The sequence below is a fragment of the Epinephelus fuscoguttatus genome, linkage group LG15 (genome assembly GCF_011397635.1).
Source record: "Epinephelus fuscoguttatus linkage group LG15, E.fuscoguttatus.final_Chr_v1".
Classification (NCBI taxonomy): Eukaryota; Metazoa; Chordata; class Actinopteri; order Perciformes; family Serranidae; genus Epinephelus; species Epinephelus fuscoguttatus.
In genome coordinates, this window is record NC_064766.1 from 37672677 (window position 1) to 37692096 (window position 19420).

Sequence of the window (19420 nt, forward strand, 5' to 3'; positions counted from 1 at the left end):
TTAGTTATAAAATATAGTCAGTAGGCCACGTTTTCTGTTTCATGTTACTGTTACCCAGAAAAGTGCTTGTCAACACAAGTACTCCAACTTGTTAATATTAAAGTAACAGTAGATCTGCTTGAATAGAATACTCTTAGCTTTTACTTAATCATGTCTGTTTTTGCTATCTGTGCTGTGTTTGCTTCTTCAGGTGGTTTGGATGAGGAATGGACGGGAGTTGAAAACTGGAAAGAAGTATGAATATATGTTCACTGACCGCAAGAGGATCCTTATGATACACAACGTCACAGAGGAAGACGTGGGCATCTACGAGTGTGTTTTAGCTGATGACAGAATGTCCATCCAACTCAGTCTTAAAGGTAAGCTGACTGAAAAAGCACTGTACATTTTCTCTTATCACAGAGCAAAGTCAACAGTCTCTCTGCCGTGGATTGTGTGCTGGCCTGTGAAACAAGTGTCACTGATATGCTGTGCTCGGTCCAAAGATGATTGCGCAAAGGGAACTGGACTCAGCATGCATGTAGTTTGTCTCAGACCATGTGATATACTGAAATTTGACCTGCTTTGATGGCTACTAGCATATGCTTTTGAGCCATCAAATAGAGGAAAGAGCCATCTGTCAACATGTAGTCAACTCCAGTGTTACTCTGTTACTCCAAGTTATGCTGTTTCCACACATGAGCAGCTCTGATAACAAACGTAACGACATGCATTTCAAAAGAGATTTAAATTAATGTCGTAAAGATTTTACATGCGCTTCACTCTGATTCACTAACACACACTTTATTTGCGTGAAATCAAAAAATGTTAATTGCTCAATTTCCATCTCTTTTTCTCTAAGATGAACCTGCCAAGTTTTTGAACAAAACCAGAGGTCCCATGGGATTGGCATCGTCCCTTAAAGGAGATCTTGAGCTGAACTGCGAGGTATCTCCCGCCAGTGCGGTCGTTGTGTGGAAAAAAGATCAAGTGAAGATCATTGAGGACCAAAGAACTACCTTCATCTCCAAAGGGACTCAAAGGAAACTCATCATCAGGAATGCCAAGAAAAGTGACGAAGGACATTACTCATGTGAGACAGAAACAGACAAAGTCACATTCCAGGTTAAGATTAAAGGTAAGCCTGTATGAAACCTTTGTAGTGCTGTTCAACAATTGACTGCACATCACAGATATGAATTTCTTTATCTTATTTTTTTCTCAGAAACTCAAGCTGTAGCTGTGTTCTCCAACAAGGAGTCAGTCCAGAAGGAGGTGAAAGCTACTCTCTCCCAGAAAGCCACTCTTAGCTGCAATGTTTCAGACAGCAAGACAGAGGTGAAATGGTATAAAGACGGCAAGGTGTTGATATCCAGCAGGACGATATATTCAGAAGTAAAAGGCAACACTCGTCAGCTGGTGATTGAAAAGGTGGAGAAGGGCGATGCTGGAGAATATACATGTGAAGCTGGAGGGGAGAAGCTGGCCTTCAGGTTATTTGTGTCAGGTAGGACTGCTCAGTTGATTAATTCATACATAAATAAATAAATAAATATTTAATAAATATTATCTCTTTGTGCTGCTGTATTATTATGATTTGGTACACATTTAATTATCTTTGTACACAACATTAATAAGATGTAGCACTAATTTAGTGATTTATACTGTATGTCTCAAACAAGGCTTGATGAGGTTTGCTTGGACTAAATAATTAAAGATGCCCTGAAGCATGCATCAGTTAAATGCCTCTGATATATTTCATCCATTGGTGATCCTAAACATGGCTCATAACGACACTGTTTCTTGTTAACATTACCCTCAGATTTTCAGTCAGCATTCTTCAACAAGGAGTCAGTCCAGAAGGAGGTGAAAGCCACTCTGTCTCAGAAAGCCTCCCTGAGCTGTGACGTAGCTGATACCAAGACAGAGGTGAAATGGTACAAGGATGGCAAGCTGCTGACTCCCAGCAAGACAATACACACAGAGTCGAAGGGTAAAAGTCGCCAGCTGGTGATCGACAGTGTGGAGAGGAAGGATGCTGGAGAATACACCTGTGAAGCCGGGAATGAGAAGCTGGTCTTTAAAATGCAGGTGGAAGGTAAGAAGAATGCAGTATGTTTAATACCAAATGGCTTTTCTTTGCTTTGTTTTTTTTTGAGCACATAGCATGTGAAGCATAAAGCCTAGATGCATATTAGGTAAAATCATGTTAATCAGTGTTAATTGCATTTTAATAAACATTAAATTATATATAGATAAAAATACCAAATAGAAAACCAAAATATTTACATGTATGTGTAAAACCTGTCACTCATTCTGATTTTAGAAACAGCAGTTTGATTGATAAACACTTCACATTTCAAAATTTGACACACAACACTATTTTACACCATTTAGTTTGAGAAACTGGTGAATATTTTGTGTTTTCTATTTGTGTCTGTGGCCTCCTCTGATAACATATCTGGCACGCTTTGCTCAAATATCTATCCTCCATTACTGACTTGAATTCTCATGTTACTAGATGGCAATTTAAACATCGCAAATACTTTATGTTTTGTGGCCTGTATACACCACTAAGCTTCATGCTTTGCTTTCTTGAAGCATTTGCTTGCTGAGGCAGCTCTGGTGTCTTGTGGCTCTGTTGTGTGTCAGTTTCTGGTCCCAGATTCGGTCTTTTTCTTTCTCAGTGAATGGTTTTTGATATATTCATTGTGCCTCTGTAGCAACTTGTAGATGCCCATTTTGCTTTAAATCACTGCAGTGTTTGATGTTGATGTGCTTTAATAGAGCCTGTTGCTCTGTGCACTGCATCTGGAAAGGTTGGTTGTGTTTGCACAGGAAATCTAAAGTGGAGTGTGTGGTGTGGTTTATAGAGTCAAGTCTGTTTTTGTATGGGTAATTGTATTGCCACCACTCTCCTTTACAGGTACTACTACAGAAGTCCAAGCTAAATCTGCTTTCTGCAACAAAGAATCTGTCCAGAGGGAAGTGAAAGCCACTCTCTCCCAGAAGGCCACTCTGAGCTGCGAGGTAGTCGATAACAAGACAGAAGTGAAATGGTACAAGGACGGCAAACTGCTGAGTGCCAGCAGAGCAGTTCACATGGAGTCAAAGGGCAAGATTCGCCAACTGGTGATCGACAGTGTGGAGAAGAAAGATGCAGGAGAATACATCTGCGAAGTTGGAACTGAAAAACTGGCATATAAATTGCAAGTGACAGGTACGAGAAGGGAATAGTAGACCAAAAACACCAATTTCTCTTTTTTAAGATACATGTGGCAGGTAGGAGGAATAATATGTTGACAGTATTTCTGAGAGTATGCAAATATGAATGTATTTGTTTTGTAGAATTGTGTGTTTATCCTCCCATGTTTTCCTGTTTGGATACAACCATAAAGTGTGTTCATTGCTGGCTGAAAGGTTTTGGATGTGTTCATGTATTTCAGCTTGATTGATTCAGCTTGTTTACATCAATTTTTTTCATTTGCTCTGCAGAAGCCCAAGCTGGCTTCTCCAACAAGGAGTCTGTCCAGAGGGAGTTGAAAGCTACTCTCTCTCAGAAAGCCACTCTTAGCTGTGAGGTTTCTGATTCCAAGACAGAGGTGAAATGGTACAAGGATGGCAAGCTGCTGACTTCCAGCAAAGCAGTCCACATGGAGACAAAGGGCAAGGGTCGTGAGCTGGTGATAGAAAAAATGGAGAAAAAAGATGCTGGAGAGTACACGTGTGAGGCTGGAACAGAGAAGCTGGTCTTTAAGCTGCAGGTGACAGGTAAAATAGATTTTAAATGTATCTAATTTTGCCACAAGATTTATGATTCTTGGCACAAATCACTGAAAAGAAGTGTTCACTCCTCCTTAGATGCAGCTGTCAAGTTCCAGAAGAAGACTGTCAAGGACACATGTATTGTTCAAGCAAGTGAAAAAGTTGTTTTGACCACCGAGCTGACCTCAGAGAGCGGTAGTGTGAAGTGGTTTAGAGATGGTGTGGAGCTCAGGGAGGGCAGCAAGTATGAAATGAAAAAAGATGGTCTTTCTCGTACTCTGATTGTGAAATCCACCGAATCCAAAGACAGTGGAACATACACCTGTCAAACTGCTGACGACAAACTGGAGTTCAAAGTTCAAGTTAAAGGCAAGCCATAGAAACGTCTCTGACAATCTGATGATTGCTGTGTAGGCCTCTTCAGATGCCAGATTTTGTTTTGATGTCTCACTTTTCATTTCAGATTCAGCTTTGAAGTTTGTTGTCCCTTTGAAACCTGCTGCAGTGGAGTTGGGAGGTACACTTAGCCTGATGTGTGAACTAAATCAAGCCTCAGGGGATGTTGTCTGGCAGCGTAATGGTCGTGAGATTAAACCTGGAGGCAGGCACTGTATCAGGACAGATGGTGCTAAGCGGGTTCTCACTGTGACTGGCATGACTAAAGAAGATGAAGGAGAATACAGCTGTGAATGTAGAAATGACAAGACCTCTGCTAAAGTATCATCAAAAGGTAATTTATCATGTAATGTAACTCAAAACATTCAAAGTTTCAGGATGGACACTTTTTTCCCCACATCAATCTGCTTCATTTGATGTCACATGTTCCTTTCAGCACCCAGACTGGTGAGGCTGACCTCCAGACTGAACAATGTGGCTGCAATGGAGGGAAAAGACGCCATTTTCAAGTGCGCTGTCAACCCAGCGGACGTCAATGTTAATTGGTTCCACAACAGTGTACCTGTCACTGCTGGACCCAAGTATAAGATTGAACGTGGTGGTGGCAGTCACTCGCTCACCATCACCTCTGTCACCCAAAAAGATGCTGGAGAGATTAGCATTGATGCAGAAGGCAAAACCTGCCAAGCTACCCTACAAGTGCAGCGTAAGAGCATGCATTTATCAATTAGATGTAGTTGTTTAATATCCTAAGTAATGTCCGCATTAACTTTGACATTTCTTTGTGCTCAGATGAACCTGTGACATTTAAGAAGAAGCTAGAAAACCTGACAGTGGAGGAGCAGAGTGAAGTGAAGCTGGAGGTGGAGCTCAGTAAACCATCAGATGAAGTGAAATGGATGAAGAACAGCGTAGTGCTGCAGCCCACAGGAAACATGGAGATCCGGGTAGACAAAGCTAAGCAGGCTCTGGTCTTCAAGAGTGTGACATACACTGACCGGGGCATCTACTCCTGTGAAACTCTGGATGACAAAACCCAGGCCAAGCTCAATGTGGAGAGTAAGACTGATCTACGGTCACATTTTTTAGATGCAGTGTACTGTATTTAAGAACATTTCTTAACCCTAGAAAGAAAATGTCATTCTCCAGTAATGTGTGTGCGAATATACAGTTTCGAGTAACAAGCTAGGAAACCTTGCTTCCATGTTACGACTCAAACATTTTCTCCTCCTCCCTTCAGTGAAGAAGATCCAGGTAATAAAGGGCCTAACAGAAACCAAGGCACATGAGACAGAGACAGTAACTCTTGAAGTAGAACTCAGTCAGGCTGACGTTGAAGGCTTCTGGACCAGGGATGGGATCAAGTTGAAATCAGGGGTGTACTGCCGCATCACAGCTCTGGGAAAAAAGCACGCCTTAACATTGTCCAGTCTCAAGAGGGAAGATGCAGGGACTATTACCTTCCAAGCTGAAGGAGTACATAATTCTTGCAAACTGATCATCACAGGTAAGTCACTTGGTCTTTTTGGACCAAACCTCTGTTTTCCTTCAACACCCATTCTGCCACAACAGTTATCATTTAGTCACTTTTTGACTAACGTGTTGATTCTACAGAACCTCCTGCTATGATCTCCAAGCCCATTATGGATATGAGTGTTCCTGAGAAGGAGAAGGTAACTTTTGAATGCGAAGTGTCCAGAACAAATGCAGATGTCAAATGGTTCAAGGTAAGAAATTGTTATTTGGATTTAGTCTTCAGAGTGAAATTTAACAAATGTTACGTGCATATGTAACATTTTGATTTTAAATTAATCTGCAGGATGATGTGGAACTGAAACCAGGGAAGAACTTTGGCATGCACTCCTTGGGCCGAAAGCGCAGTTTGGTCATCAACAAATGCACCCCTGAAGATGCAGGCACATACATCTGCCGTACTCCTGATGATAACACCGCCGCCAAGCTCACTGTTAATGGTAACTAGTCCATACCCATTGAGTACAGCATACCATACCATGACTCAGTCATACCAAAAATTAGAAAAAAAACCCAACAACATTGGTCCACAGGGGGAGCCACAGCGATCGGTCACATTTTAGCCATTTTGAAGCATTTTTCTGTTGTTATAGCGCCACCCAGTTGCCAATTAGAGTTAAATTTCTCCAGTCACCTTGAGGCGTCCTGTTCTACATATCTACCAAGTTTAGTAAAAATCCATATGGCGGTTAGGCCTAGATAAGAAATGAGCTCTCTAGCACCCCCATTTTGTTTGATGGGGTCAATAATGGAGGGGTCCCCTCAGATTATGTGTGGTCATATGCCTACAAAGTTGCGTGGTGATGGGTGAAACCCTTGAGATGTTATACACCTTTATGTGATGAGCCACGCCCTCCGCAATATTCATTGCCTTATAGAAGCTCAGTTTTAGGAAGTTTTCCAACTTTTGCCAAGAGGGAACTTTAGATATTGGTCCCTAGATTATGTTCACCCAGTTTCATGCAGATTGCTCAAACTTCCTAGGAAGAGATCCATTTGAAGTGTTTTTCAAAACATTCAAAATGGCGGAAAATCTATATAAGCGGAAGTTATGGGTTCTTGAGGCAAATGTGTTCCTCATGAGGAGAGGCATCTCTGTGCAAGGTTTCATGTCTCTACGACATACGGGGCATGAGATATGCCCATTCAAAGTTTGACATTTCAATGGGTTGCTATAGCGCCCCCCTTTGGCCAATTGATGTAATATTGCTTCATTGGCATCCTCCCATGACCCTCTACCACTGTGCCAAATTTCACATGGATTGACCAAGTCAGTGAGGAGAAAAACGTGGAACAGACACACACATCCACAGACAGAGTTTTTGTCATTATGTAGTAGTCATGTGATGAAGCACACAAATCAAACTTGTACCAATATTTAAGGTCTAGTATAACTATTTCCAGTATATAGAAACATCTTGGAAATATTTTCCCTGCAGCCAGAGATATTAAGATTGTGAAGACGCTGAAGGATGTGGAAGTGATGGAGAAGGAGAGTGCTTCATTTGTCTGTGAAATCTCACATGATGAAGTGGACTGCCAGTGGTTCAAAGGAGGTGTCAAAGTCAAAGTCAGTGACAACATCAAGATGAGACAAGATGGTAAGGTCTTAAGAAAGTTGTACACCATGTATACACCTGCAGTTTTATAGGATTCACCTGAAACGTGATTATCTACAAGCTGTCTATTTCTTATTCCAGGCAGAACCTATGTGCTGCTGTTTAGGTCTGTCACCCCAGAGGACATGGGTGAGATTAAATTCACAGCCGACAAGGCTTCTTCAACTGCAAAACTTAAAGTGAAAGGTAAACTAGTCGGCATTCTGTACTGAAATCACATAACAGTACATAAAGTATATCGCTGCATGTATAAGCTAACCTTTATGTTACAATGTTCAGATGTGGTTGCAAATGGATTATTTCTATTCATTATGACAAAAGCTGTTAGAGTGTTGCAAATGTAATACCTCTGCACATTTTAAACCTTATTTTTCTCTAAATTAAAAACATTTATGCTACTGTAAACAGAAGCTATACAGAGGTCTGCATGCAGACTGAAGATTCCTGATCTTTTTCTAAATTGACTTCAACATCTCAACTGGTTTAGGGAGCCAAATGTAAAAGGTCAGACTCAAGTTAGATGAAATGTTGTTTTGCTAGAAGAGTAAACACAATGCATCATTCTGACAGTATTGGTGAGATAGAAAATCCACTTGCAATTTGCATTTACATTGTTATGCCTCATTGAGGCCTGATGGCAAAAGGAAACATAACTCTCATGGTGTTTTACCACCTGAGGTTTAGGATTATTTTCAGGGGGTTTTGTCACAGCTTTAAGTCTTGATTGAATGTGTAGGTCTGTGCACAGTGGTCTGTAGAGAAAGCATTGTTCCAATGCTCGCAGACATTTAGGGGTTGTTTAAAAATTGGAAATTTTCAGGAGTATAAGAAAAAAAATGAGCTCAAATTTATATTAGAGGCACAAAGTCTGTGACAGACGAGAAGCATAATTTGCTTCATCAGTTTCATCAACATGCACATGTTTCTATCATGTCAGTGTCTTGATGTATAAACAAGAATGACTGAGACACAGTAATTCCTATTTAATGTGGTGTCATTACAAGACTCTGGCTGTCTGCTTTAGCTTTTGCAGAAAATGTTGGAGCTAATGCTGCATCAAGCACATTAACGCTCCATCACTTATTAGCTCCATTTGCTTTGGCGATAACATAATTCAATTATGAACACTGCCTGTCATATGGTGCGCTTAGGCACGGGCTTTGGCAAGGCCTTCGCTTTCACAGCCTTTCATCTTCCTTTGTGGCATACTTGATAGTTTTAATTGATTCAGTGTTATTGTTACTGTAGAACTGCCTGTCAAGTTTGTGAAGAGGCTCAGGGATAAGATAGCGATGTATAAGCATCGTGGTCATCTTGAATGCCAAGTGTCACGCGCCAGCGCAAAGGTGAAGTGGTACAAGAGCAAGACGGAGATCAAACACGGCAAGAAGTACGAGATCAAAAGTGAAGACGTGTACAGAAAGCTCACCATCAACGATGTGGACTCGGGGGATGAAGACACCTATACCTGTGATGCCATTGATGACAAGACATCCTGTAAACTACTTGTGGAAGGTAACATGATGGAAGATGACAAAGGTTGACCGAAGCTTAGTGTCAGGTTTATCAGCTGTAGGGCATATCATCGTAAATTACTGTATATATCCAAGTATTTATGCAAGACAAGCCATCAGACTCTTGAGGTGTCTGTCTGTACAGTATATCTGTCTGTCTATCTATCTATCTATCTATCTATCTATCTATCTATGATTACGTATTATACTAATAGAAAATACAGGAATATTATGTTGATTAATGTCTTGGTCATTTTGGAACAAGCCTGACCTACTAAATGAATTAACATAATAATTGGTATTTCAAATTATGTGTGCAACAAAATAACAAAGCTGTATTACTGCTGCAGGTGAAGTAACCACACAGGTATTGTCAGTCATTCTGATGGAGTAAAGCTCTGCTCAGGTTGAAGCTGGGTGGGAAATAAACACATGAAGTCATTACAGCAAAGTCCATGGAGCAAGAATAGGACTTTTTCATAGAGAATATTTGGACATGTCACAGCAGAAACAGTACAGATGTAAATTTATAATGGCTGAATTCCATTTAGCTACTTGGGTTTCAGGGGTCCTGGCACTGTGCGTGCTGGCTCACTGTCGCATTGTCATGGCTGCCAGAGACAGCTGAATATAAAGAAGCTATCTTTTATTTTTGTGCTTTTTCTGATGCAACAAGTCAGATTCTGTGCTGTATTCCTGTCCTGGCAAGTTCAGCAAAACAAACAAGAGAGTGAGAAGTCCAGTCCTTGCCGAGGATTTTCATTGGACACTGATTTGCACTGCATGTGCAGTAATAGTGGTGCACTCTATATAATTCATGTGTCTTGTTTTCACTTATTGCAAGTCAATTGTATGGTTTTGAACACATATTACTAAAAATAAATTATCATATTAGATGCAGATAATATTGAGGATAAACTGCAACACCCCAAAGAATCCCCATAACCTAAAACACAGTTCACAGAGTTATAAACACAGACCCAATTTGGCGTTATGGGTGCACTTGTTGGGAGTTTGGTAATATTTAGGCACTGCTAATAAATCAGACAGAGAGTTGCGCGTGGCTTACTGTAGATCATTGACTGCAAAGATACTGTATATTGGCCAGGCCAGTATTAGCTTTTTGCAGATATGTCTGTATTGATGTACATGTTGGCTTATAAGTAACAGTAACAGTGTTTCTGTTACATAGTTTGTCCAGCAGAGAGCCCCCACACATTTACTTGTCAACAGTAATATGTCCTGCTTAGTTTGTATCTTGGTCACAATGGAAAAAAAGACCAAATTTAAGAGATCTATATTAAAATTGACCAATACACTTGTGAGATTTTTTTCACCTCAAAAATCAGTGTTGGTCGTGCTGCACTATACATTACTACTTAACATTTTTCAAAGGATGCTACAATTTTTTTCCTCACCCTTTTAAATAACAAAAAACAAAGTTGCTCAGTCATGTATTACTTATCTCAAGTTCCTGCAAGTTTTTTTAATTTTACAGCACACGAAAAAATTTGTTGCCAGCATTTCTTAATTTCTGACCACAAGTGCAGTGTTTGGCAATAATGTCAACTAAATGAGATTTTGCAATTTATATGGATCTTAAAAAAAAGGCTAAACCCATATTGCAGTCTTTTACTATTAAATCATGACATTGACTTTAAGTAAACCACTCTCTTTTCATGTACCCTCCAGAGCAGTCCATCAGCATTGTACGGGAGCTTAGTTCGGTAGAAGTGACCGAACCCTTTGCAGCTGTTTTTGAAGTTGAAATCAGTATGGAACTGGTGAAACCTCCTATATGGACTCTGAATGGAGTTGCTGTGCAAGAGAGTGTTGATGTTGAAATGGAGAAAGAGGGAACTCTGCACCGTCTCACTTTCAAAAAGACCAAAACATCAATGACAGGACCTTTGCAGTTTACAGCTGGGAAGAGCAAATCTTTAGCCCAGCTCACAGTCAAAGGTAAATGTGTCGAATCACATTTATACAGCATTTGGCCACAATAACTTGTGAACTGTGATACTGTTGTAGCTAAACATATCCTGAGTAATTAAGTGTATTTTTATTCTGTTCCTCACATTTAGAGCGTCCGCTTGAGATTGCAGAGCCCATGAAAGATGTGAAGGCGAAGGAGAAAAGCTCTGCTATACTCAGCTGCAAATTTTCTGTTGCACCCAAAGAGGTTCATTGGTTCAAAGGTCAGGTACCTCTAGCGGCATCAGACAAGTATAACATGAAGCAAGATGCTACAAGGGCTCAACTGACCATTCACACGCTGACTGAAGAAGACAGTGGAGAGTACCGCTGTCAGTCTGGACCTGCTGAGACCAAAGGCAAACTTACCATTGAAGGTACAGTATGGACCTTTGAATACCACATAGAATACAGCAATTGTGTGTATTTTCTTATTAAATCCATCACACACACAAATGCAGTTTAACAATACTCTTCAAACTAAAACTCATGATTCTTCTGTCCAGTGCGTGAAATCAAGATCACCAAGCACTTGGCAAACACAGAGGTTGATGAAGACAGCGACGCACTGTTCACATGTGAGATTAACTATGCAGATGAAGAGGTACAGTGGCTTCTGAATGACAAGGTGCTCTTCACAAATGAGGTCAACACCATCACCCATGATGGGAAGGTTCACACGCTCAAACTGAAGAACTTGGCTCCTCAGGATGGGGGGACTATCACTTTTCAAGTCCGCAAGGTGAAAGAGTCTGTGACACTTAAGGTTAAAGGTAAGAACAGTCATGCGCTTTGTTTATAAGCACACGAGAAATTGTGACTACATGCGTGATCATACTCTGATTGGAATATTTGGTCGTTAGTCACATTTCTCCCCTATTATACCTCAAAACTGTACCGGCATTTACTCTGAAAATCACGTCTATATAAATGCTGTCAGTGTGGATTACGCCAGTTCACTCAAAAGATGAGGACATAATATATCCTTCAATCAATCTTTATTTCCTCAATTCCCCTCCAGAGAAGCATGCTGTGTTCCTCAAGTCCTTAGATGATGTCATTGGAGAGGAGAAAGGCATGATAACTCTGGCGTGCGAGGCGTCCAAGCCCAGGGTTTCTCCCATATGGAGAAAAGAAGGTAAAGTCTTGAAGGCTGGATCAAAGTACGAGCTCCTTCACACGGGCAAGTCTTTGGGACTGATCATCAAAGATGTCACCAAAGAAGATGCTGGAGAGTACAGTTGTGATCTTGGAACTGAGGTTTCTAAAGCAAAGGTCACTGTAAGAGGTTGGTACAGCTGTTTACAGCGTTAGCCTTCATACATATGGTATATTTTGACATCTTCACCAACTTATGCTCTCTGTCCCGAATTTAGAAATTGGCATTGGAATTACCAAATGGCTGAAGTCAGCTGAGGTGAACGAGGGAGAGACATGTAGCTTTGAGTGCATCTTATCTCGCGAGAGCACAGACGAGTGTTCCTGGACTCTCAACGGCCGCACTATTACTGATGGAGGCCGCTTCAAAATCACCAGTAAAGGACGCAAGTACATGCTGACCATTAAGGATGTCACTCCTGCTGACGCTGGAGAGGTGGTATTCAACATTAAAGACCTGAGCTCCAAAACAACATTAACAGTTGAAGGTAAGCTACATATGTAAGAGGCGTAGACAAAGTAACAAAAATATTAAGGTATTAAAATAAACATGTTATGATCTCTTGTTGCAGGGAAAGCTTCATCTGTGTCAAAGGGACTACAGAATGTTAAAGCTGATCGTGGGGAAGATGCTGTTTTTATCTGTGAGGTGACACAGGCTAGTTCCACCGTAAAGTGGGCCAAGGAGGGCAAAGCCATCAAAAAGAGCCAGAAGTATGGCATCACCCAAGAGGGCAGGGTTATGAAGTTGACAATCCATAATGTCTCTGCTCAAGACTCTGGAGAGTACAGTTGTGAAGTTGTTGGAGGTGCAACCACTAAAGGCAAACTGGAAATCAAGGGTAAAACTAAAAATTCTGTATTTAACTTCTTCCATCTTACTGCACTTTTCATCTTTGACAGTGTGAGAGCATTTATGAGACTTATTTATGACAACAAAGATCATGGTAAAAAGCTAATCACTTTAATTACTAAATATAGAATCAGTCCATGGATAATCTGATTTTTTTTGTTTGTTTGTTTGTTTGTTGTTTTTTTTACAGAGCCAATTCATAAATTCACCAAACCGCTAAAGGACAGCCAAGCAGTGGAGAAGAGCTCCGTGACCCTGCAGTGTGAGACTGCACAAACTCCATCCACTGTGATCTGGCTTAAAGGTCACACAGAGCTCAAGGCTGGAGGTCGATATGAGATGTCCCAGAAGGAGGGGGTCTTAACTCTCACCATCAAACACCTGGAGGAGAAAGACACCGATATCTACACTTGTGACGTGGGCACAGCCAAGGGCATGGCAAAGGTGACAGTCAACGGTAAGAACTTAACTATGTTTGGGGTAAGTTTTTGTTTTGCAGAGCTGATTGAAGAGTGATTTGTCTTGACAATTTCCCTGTTGATGTATTTTTCAAGGTATTTGAGGTCAATGAGAAGAGTTCCATGTTGACTTTGCTCATAGTTTGATTTTGCTTTAAAGGTCAGCTGATGGTTATTCTGCAAAAAAAAAAACGCAGGATAGTAATTGTTTTGAAGGGGAATCTGCGAAATTTGTTTGCCGCACATACGTGTTCTAGAGGGGGGGTTTCACTCTCTTACTCTAAGAGACCTAACTGCCAGGGACACAGGCACCATCTGTGCTTGCTGGGCATCATAAAGTATATGCATCCCTTGTTGTCAAAGGTAACTGACACCACGTCCAGTCAAATCTATCCACTGTATGGTTCAGATTTGTTAAAAGTACCATAAATTAGGTTGAATTGTTACTAAATCCTCTGTATTTTCGTAATAGAATTGTGTTTCTAGTATTCTGCATTGTGAGTGTATTTACTGATTTGCTTTGCCCCTTTGTTTTATTCGCCACTGTAGCACTCTTTCCTATTTGTTTTGTGTGATTAAGATTGTTTGCACATCTACAAAGTGTGAATGATACCCTCCAGCATGTGCAAATGTTTCAAAGCGACCTGTTCCTAAATGCATTGTCTTGTTATGTGAGTACTGCACATTGTATAATTATAATTGGTAATCCTTTGTTTATTTCAATAAGGACATAATTTTGCTGTATTGCAATGAGAGAATTTGTTTTTTCATTAAAGTGCACTGTTAGCATAACCTTCATCAAAAGCAACATCAGCCCAGCTCTTGGAATAACATCTGGGTTCCACAGACTAACGTTGGATGACTGGAGCACGACAACTCATACATCTTCTTCGCCTCTACTCACTTTCCATCCTCCATCACAACCCAACAGAACGCAGCCCCCTGTTCTATATAATCAAGCCATTGTTCATTTTGTTTTAGCCCTGCCTGCCACTTTTCAAGAGATGCTCAAGAACCAGGAGAAAAAGGAGGGGGAGACTGCAACGCTTTGCTGCAAGTTATCCAAACCTGTGGACGGTGTTCAGTGGAAGAAAGGCTCTGAAGTTCTTCGAGCTGGAAAGAAGTATGAGATGAAGCTAGAGGAGATCCGATGTGAGCTTCAGATTAAGAATCTAGAGGTTGAAGATAATGGAGAGTATTCTTGCGTGTGTGGAGACCAGAAGACTTCTGCAACACTGAAAGTCAATGGTATGGACTCATGAAGTCTTTTTTGGCAAGATTTTGTTGTATTTCCCAAGGAGTTCCACTTCTGTTACCTTTGTTGTGTTTGTTGAAACTATTTATTTCACCTGATTTTGAAATGAAACTTGGTTGTACAGCATTGCCGCCAACCTATATAAAGAAGCTGGAGAGCCAGGAGGCTGAGGAGGGAGCCAGTGTTACTCTGCACTGTGAGCTCTCCAAACCTGGAGTCCCAGTGGAGTGGAAGAAGGGAACACAGGTGCTGACGTCTGGAGAAAAGTACCAGATGAAGCAGAAGGCCTCTGTGACTGAACTGGTGATCAACAAAGTGGTGCCAGAAGACAGTGGAGACTACAGCTGTGTGTGTGGAGACCAGAAGACCACAGCCAGCCTCAAGATCAAGGGTAGGAAGAAGATTTTTGAAGAATTGGTCTGAGTAATAACATATTTAAATTATTATTATATTATTAAAATGTATATTACAGCTTCTTATATGTGCTTATTGAGACTAGTTTGTTTTTCTGCATGCCAAACCTGGAGTTCTGTGTTTATGTATTTGTATATTTTATGTCATGGCATGCCGCTGACTGCTAACCTGCTAATAAATGCTCAGCCCAACCAGTGACCTTCAGACAGAAGCTGGAGAGCCAGGAGGCTGAGGAGGGAGCCAGTGTTACTCTGCATTGTGAGCTCTCTAAACCTGGAGTCCCAGTGGAGTGGAAGAAGGGAACACAGGTGCTGACGTCTGGAGAAAAGTACCAGATGAAGCAGAAGGCCTCTGTGACTGAACTTGTGATCAACAAAGTGGTGCCAGAAGACAGTGGAGACTACAGCTGTGTGTGTGGAGACCAGAAGACCACAGCCATCCTCAAGATCAAGGGTAGGAAGAGGATTTTTGAGGAATCAGTCTGAGTAATGCATATTTATTTAAACGTATATAACAGCTTATATATGTGCTTATTTAGACATGTTGGTTTTTCTGCATGTTATCATGGATTTGGAAAGTGTCAGTGTGTGTTCTTGTGTTCTGCATTTATGTATTTGTATATTTTATGTCATGGCATGCCGCTGACTGCTAACCTGCTAATAAATGCTCAGCCCAACCAGTGACCTTCAGACAGAAGCTGGAGAGCCAGGAGGCTGAGGAGGGAGCCAGTGTTACTCTGCATTGTGAGCTCTCTAAACCTGGAGTCCCAGTGGAGTGGAAGAAGGGAACACAGGTCCTGACGTCTGGAGAAAAGTACCAGATGAAGCAGAAGGCCTCTGTTACTGAACTACTGATCAACAAAGTGGTGCCAGAAGACAGTGGAGACTACAGCTGTGTGTGTGGAGACCAGAAGACCACAGCCATCCTCAAGATCAAGGGTAGGAAGAAGATTTTTGAGGAATCAGTCTGAGTAATGCATATTTTTTTTTAAACGTATGTAACAGTTTCTTGTATGTACATATTTAGACAGGTTGGTTTTTCTGCATGTTATCATGGATTTGCAAAGTGTCAGTGTGTGTTCTTGTGTTCTGCATTTATGTATTTGTATATTTTATGTCATGGCATGCCGCTGACTGCTAACCTGCTAATAAATGCTCAGCCCAACCAGTGACCTTCAAACAGAAGCTGGAGAGCCAGGAGGCTGAGGAGGGAGCCAGTGTTACTCTGCATTGTGAGCTCTCTAAACCTGGAGTCCCTGTGGAGTGGAAGAAGGGAACACAGGTCCTGACGTCTGGAGAAAAGTACCAGATGAAGCAGAAGGCCTCTGTAACTGAACTGGTGATCAACAAAGTGGTGCCAGAAGACAGTGGAGACTACAGCTGTGTGTGTGGAGACCAGAAGACCACAGCCAGCCTCAAGATCAAGGGTAGGAAGAGGATTTTTAAAGCTCCAGTCCATGGAATGTTTTTAAGAACTGTATAGAGGAGCCCTTGTATGTGCTTATTTAGACATGTTGGTTTTTCTGCATGTTAGGAGTTTGCAAAGTGTCAGTGTGTGTTCTTGTGTTCTGCGTTTATGTATTTGTATATTTTATGTCATGGCATGCTGCTGACTGCTAACCTGCTAATAAATGCTCAGCCCAACCAGTGACCTTCAGACAGAAGCTGGAGAGCCAGGAGGCTGAGGAGGGAGCCAGTGTTACTCTGCATTGTGAGCTCTCCAAACCTGGAGTCCCAGTGGAGTGGAAGAAGGGAACACAGGTCCTGACGTCTGGAGAAAAGTACCAGATGAAGCAGAAGGCCTCTGTTACTGAACTGGTGATCAACAAAGTGGTGCCAGAAGACAGTGGAGACTACAGCTGTGTGTGTGGAGACCAGAAGACCACAGCCAGCCTCAAGATCAAGGGTAGGAAGAAGATTTTTGAGGAATCGATCTGACTAATAATATATTTTTTTAAACATATGTAACAGCTTCTTGTATGTGCTTATTTAGGCAGGTTTGTTTTTCTGCATGTTAGGAGTTTGCAAAGTGTCAGTGTGTGTTCTTGTGTTCTGCATTTATGTATTTGTATATTTTATGTCATGGCATGCCGCTGACTGCTAACCTGCTAATAAATGCTCAGCCCAACCAGTGACCTTCAAACAGAAGCTGGAGAGCCAGGAGGCTGAGGAGGGAGCCAGTGTTACTCTGCATTGTGAGCTCTCCAAACCTGGAGTCCCAGTGGAGTGGAAGAAGGGAACACAGGTCCTGACGTCTGGAGAAAAGTACCAGATGAAGCAGAAGGCCTCTGTGACTGAACTACTGATCAACAAAGTGGTGCCAGATGACAGTGGAGACTACAGCTGTGTGTGTGGAGACCAGAAGACCACAGCCAGGCTCAAGATCAAGGGTAGGAAGAGGATTTTTAAAGCTCCAGTCCATGGAATGTTTTTAAGAACTGTATAGAGGAGCCCTTTGTATGTGCTTATTTAGACAGGTTTGTTTTTCTGCATGTTAGGAGTTTGCAAAGTGTCAGTGTGTTCTTGTGTTCTGCGTTTATGTATTTGTATATTTTATGTCATGGCATGCCGCTGACTGCTAACCTGCTAATAAATGCTCAGCCCAACCAGTGACCTTCAAACAGAAGCTGGAGAGCCAGGAGGCTGAGGAGGGAGCCAGTGTTACTCTGCACTGTGAGCTCTCTAAACCTGGAGTCCCAGTGGAGTGGAAGAAGGGAACACAAGTCCTGACGTCTGGAGAAAAGTACCAGATGAAGCAGAAGGCCTCTGTGACTGAACTACTGATCAACAAAGTGGTGCCAGAAGACAGTGGAGACTACAGCTGTGTGTGTGGAGACCAGAAGACCACAGCCAGCCTCAAGATCAAGGGTACGAAGAAGATTTTTGAGGAATCAGTCTGAGTAATGCATATTTTTTTTTAAACGTATGTAACAGTTTCTTGTATGTACATATTTAGACAGGTTGGTTTTCTGCATGTTATCATGGATTTGGAAAGTGTCAGTGTGTGTTCTTGTGTTCTGCATTTATGTATTTGTATATTTTATGTCATGGCATGCCGCTGACTGCTAACCTGCTAATAAATGCTCAGCCCAACCAGTGACCTTCAAACAGAAGCTGGAGAGCCAGGAGGCTGAGGAGGGAGCCAGTGTTACTCTGCATTGTGAGCTCTCTAAACCTGGAGTCCCTGTGGAGTGGAAGAAGGGAACACAGGTCCTGACGTCTGGAGAAAAGTACCAGATGAAGCAGGAGGCCTCTGTTACTGAACTACTGATCAACAAAGTGGTGCCAGAAGACAGTGGAGACTACAGCTGTGTGTGTGGAGACCAGAAGACCACAGCCAGCCTCAAGATCAAGGGTAGGAAGAGGATTTTTAAAGCTCCAGTCCATGGAATGTTTTTAAGAACTGTATAGAGGAGTCCTTTGTATGTGCTTATTTAGACATGTTGGTTTTTCTGCATGTTATCATGGGTTTGCAAAGTGTCAGTGTGTGTTCTTGTGTTCTGCGTTTATGTATTTGTATATTTTATGTCATGGCATGTCGCTGACTGCTAACCTGCTAATAAATGCTCAGCCCAACCAGTGACCTTCAGACAGAAGCTGGAGAGCCAGGAGGCTGAGGAGGGAGCCAGTGTTACTCTGCATTGTGAGCTCTCTAAACCTGGAGTCCCAGTGGAGTGGAAGAAGGGAACACAGGTGCTGACGTCTGGAGAAAAGTACCAGATGAAGCAGAAGGCCTCTGTGACTGAACTACTGATCAACAAAGTGGTGCCAGAAGACAGTGGAGACTACAGCTGTGTGTGTGGAGACCAGAAGACCACAGCCAGCCTCAAGATCAAGGGTAGGAGAATTTGTGATTTAAATCACAGTGCATTAAAGTGTATTAAAATGAGTATTTGTAATGTAGAAAAACATATTTTCCTGTAGTAACATGTTTTTAATTTGTGTCAATGCAAGAGATGGGTTGTTCAGATTGAGTCATCAATTATTTTTCAAACACTGATGTGTAATTGATAGGAGGAATGTTTGTGTTACACTTTGATTTTTTTTTTTATCATGACTGAAGTGCTTGTATTTAAGCTTTTGCTATGACATTTCTGTTGCTGTCTCTTTGTTTTTTGTTTAGCTCAAAAAAATGTCAGCATTCTCTGTGGGTGTCTCACATCAGATTCATCCGATGTTTTCTTCATTTGCATGAGGTTGGATGTCTATGCCTGGGTTGTTCTGTGTGTCTGCACTGTTTTGATCTTTTCTTTAGAAGACTTGTTTATTACTTCTTTCACATGTTTTTTCTTATTGTGTTTTTGAGATTACAAAACAGACCAAAGGTTAATGCAGACAAACTGACAATACCAAAGCAGAGTCCCCTCTCACATCACAGTTAGTCAGTTTGTCAGACTGTTTGTCGCAACGTTTTTGTGCATCTTATGTTTTAGTTTTTATTGGTAGTAGTGTTGACTTTTCACAGTGTTTGTATGCTGGTCCATAAACTCTTGTTGTTAATGT

The 19420-nt window shown here is 41.5% G+C and overlaps 1 protein-coding gene across 1 annotated transcript in view; it reads left to right on the plus strand.

Annotated features, from left to right (window-relative positions):
* obscnb (obscurin, cytoskeletal calmodulin and titin-interacting RhoGEF b) overlaps nt 1-19420 on the plus strand; it is a 70439-nt gene that overhangs the window by 11374 nt on the left and 39645 nt on the right. The window contains exons 8-40 of the mRNA XM_049597620.1: nt 191-359; nt 842-1117; nt 1205-1486; nt 1802-2077; nt 2906-3199; nt 3475-3750; nt 3841-4113; nt 4208-4474; nt 4577-4846; nt 4933-5199; nt 5381-5647; nt 5755-5867; nt 5960-6113; nt 7113-7274; nt 7374-7478; nt 8541-8807; nt 10499-10768; nt 10891-11157; nt 11287-11553; nt 11802-12068; nt 12157-12426; nt 12511-12780; nt 12982-13248; nt 14231-14497; nt 14629-14895; nt 15105-15371; nt 15590-15856; nt 16078-16344; nt 16557-16823; nt 17041-17307; nt 17519-17785; nt 18006-18272; nt 18489-18755. Of these exons, the coding sequence (XP_049453577.1) occupies nt 191-359; nt 842-1117; nt 1205-1486; nt 1802-2077; nt 2906-3199; nt 3475-3750; nt 3841-4113; nt 4208-4474; nt 4577-4846; nt 4933-5199; nt 5381-5647; nt 5755-5867; nt 5960-6113; nt 7113-7274; nt 7374-7478; nt 8541-8807; nt 10499-10768; nt 10891-11157; nt 11287-11553; nt 11802-12068; nt 12157-12426; nt 12511-12780; nt 12982-13248; nt 14231-14497; nt 14629-14895; nt 15105-15371; nt 15590-15856; nt 16078-16344; nt 16557-16823; nt 17041-17307; nt 17519-17785; nt 18006-18272; nt 18489-18755 (8266 nt within the window). The remainder of the gene's footprint in view (nt 1-190; nt 360-841; nt 1118-1204; nt 1487-1801; nt 2078-2905; nt 3200-3474; nt 3751-3840; nt 4114-4207; nt 4475-4576; nt 4847-4932; nt 5200-5380; nt 5648-5754; nt 5868-5959; nt 6114-7112; nt 7275-7373; nt 7479-8540; nt 8808-10498; nt 10769-10890; nt 11158-11286; nt 11554-11801; nt 12069-12156; nt 12427-12510; nt 12781-12981; nt 13249-14230; nt 14498-14628; nt 14896-15104; nt 15372-15589; nt 15857-16077; nt 16345-16556; nt 16824-17040; nt 17308-17518; nt 17786-18005; nt 18273-18488; nt 18756-19420) is intronic.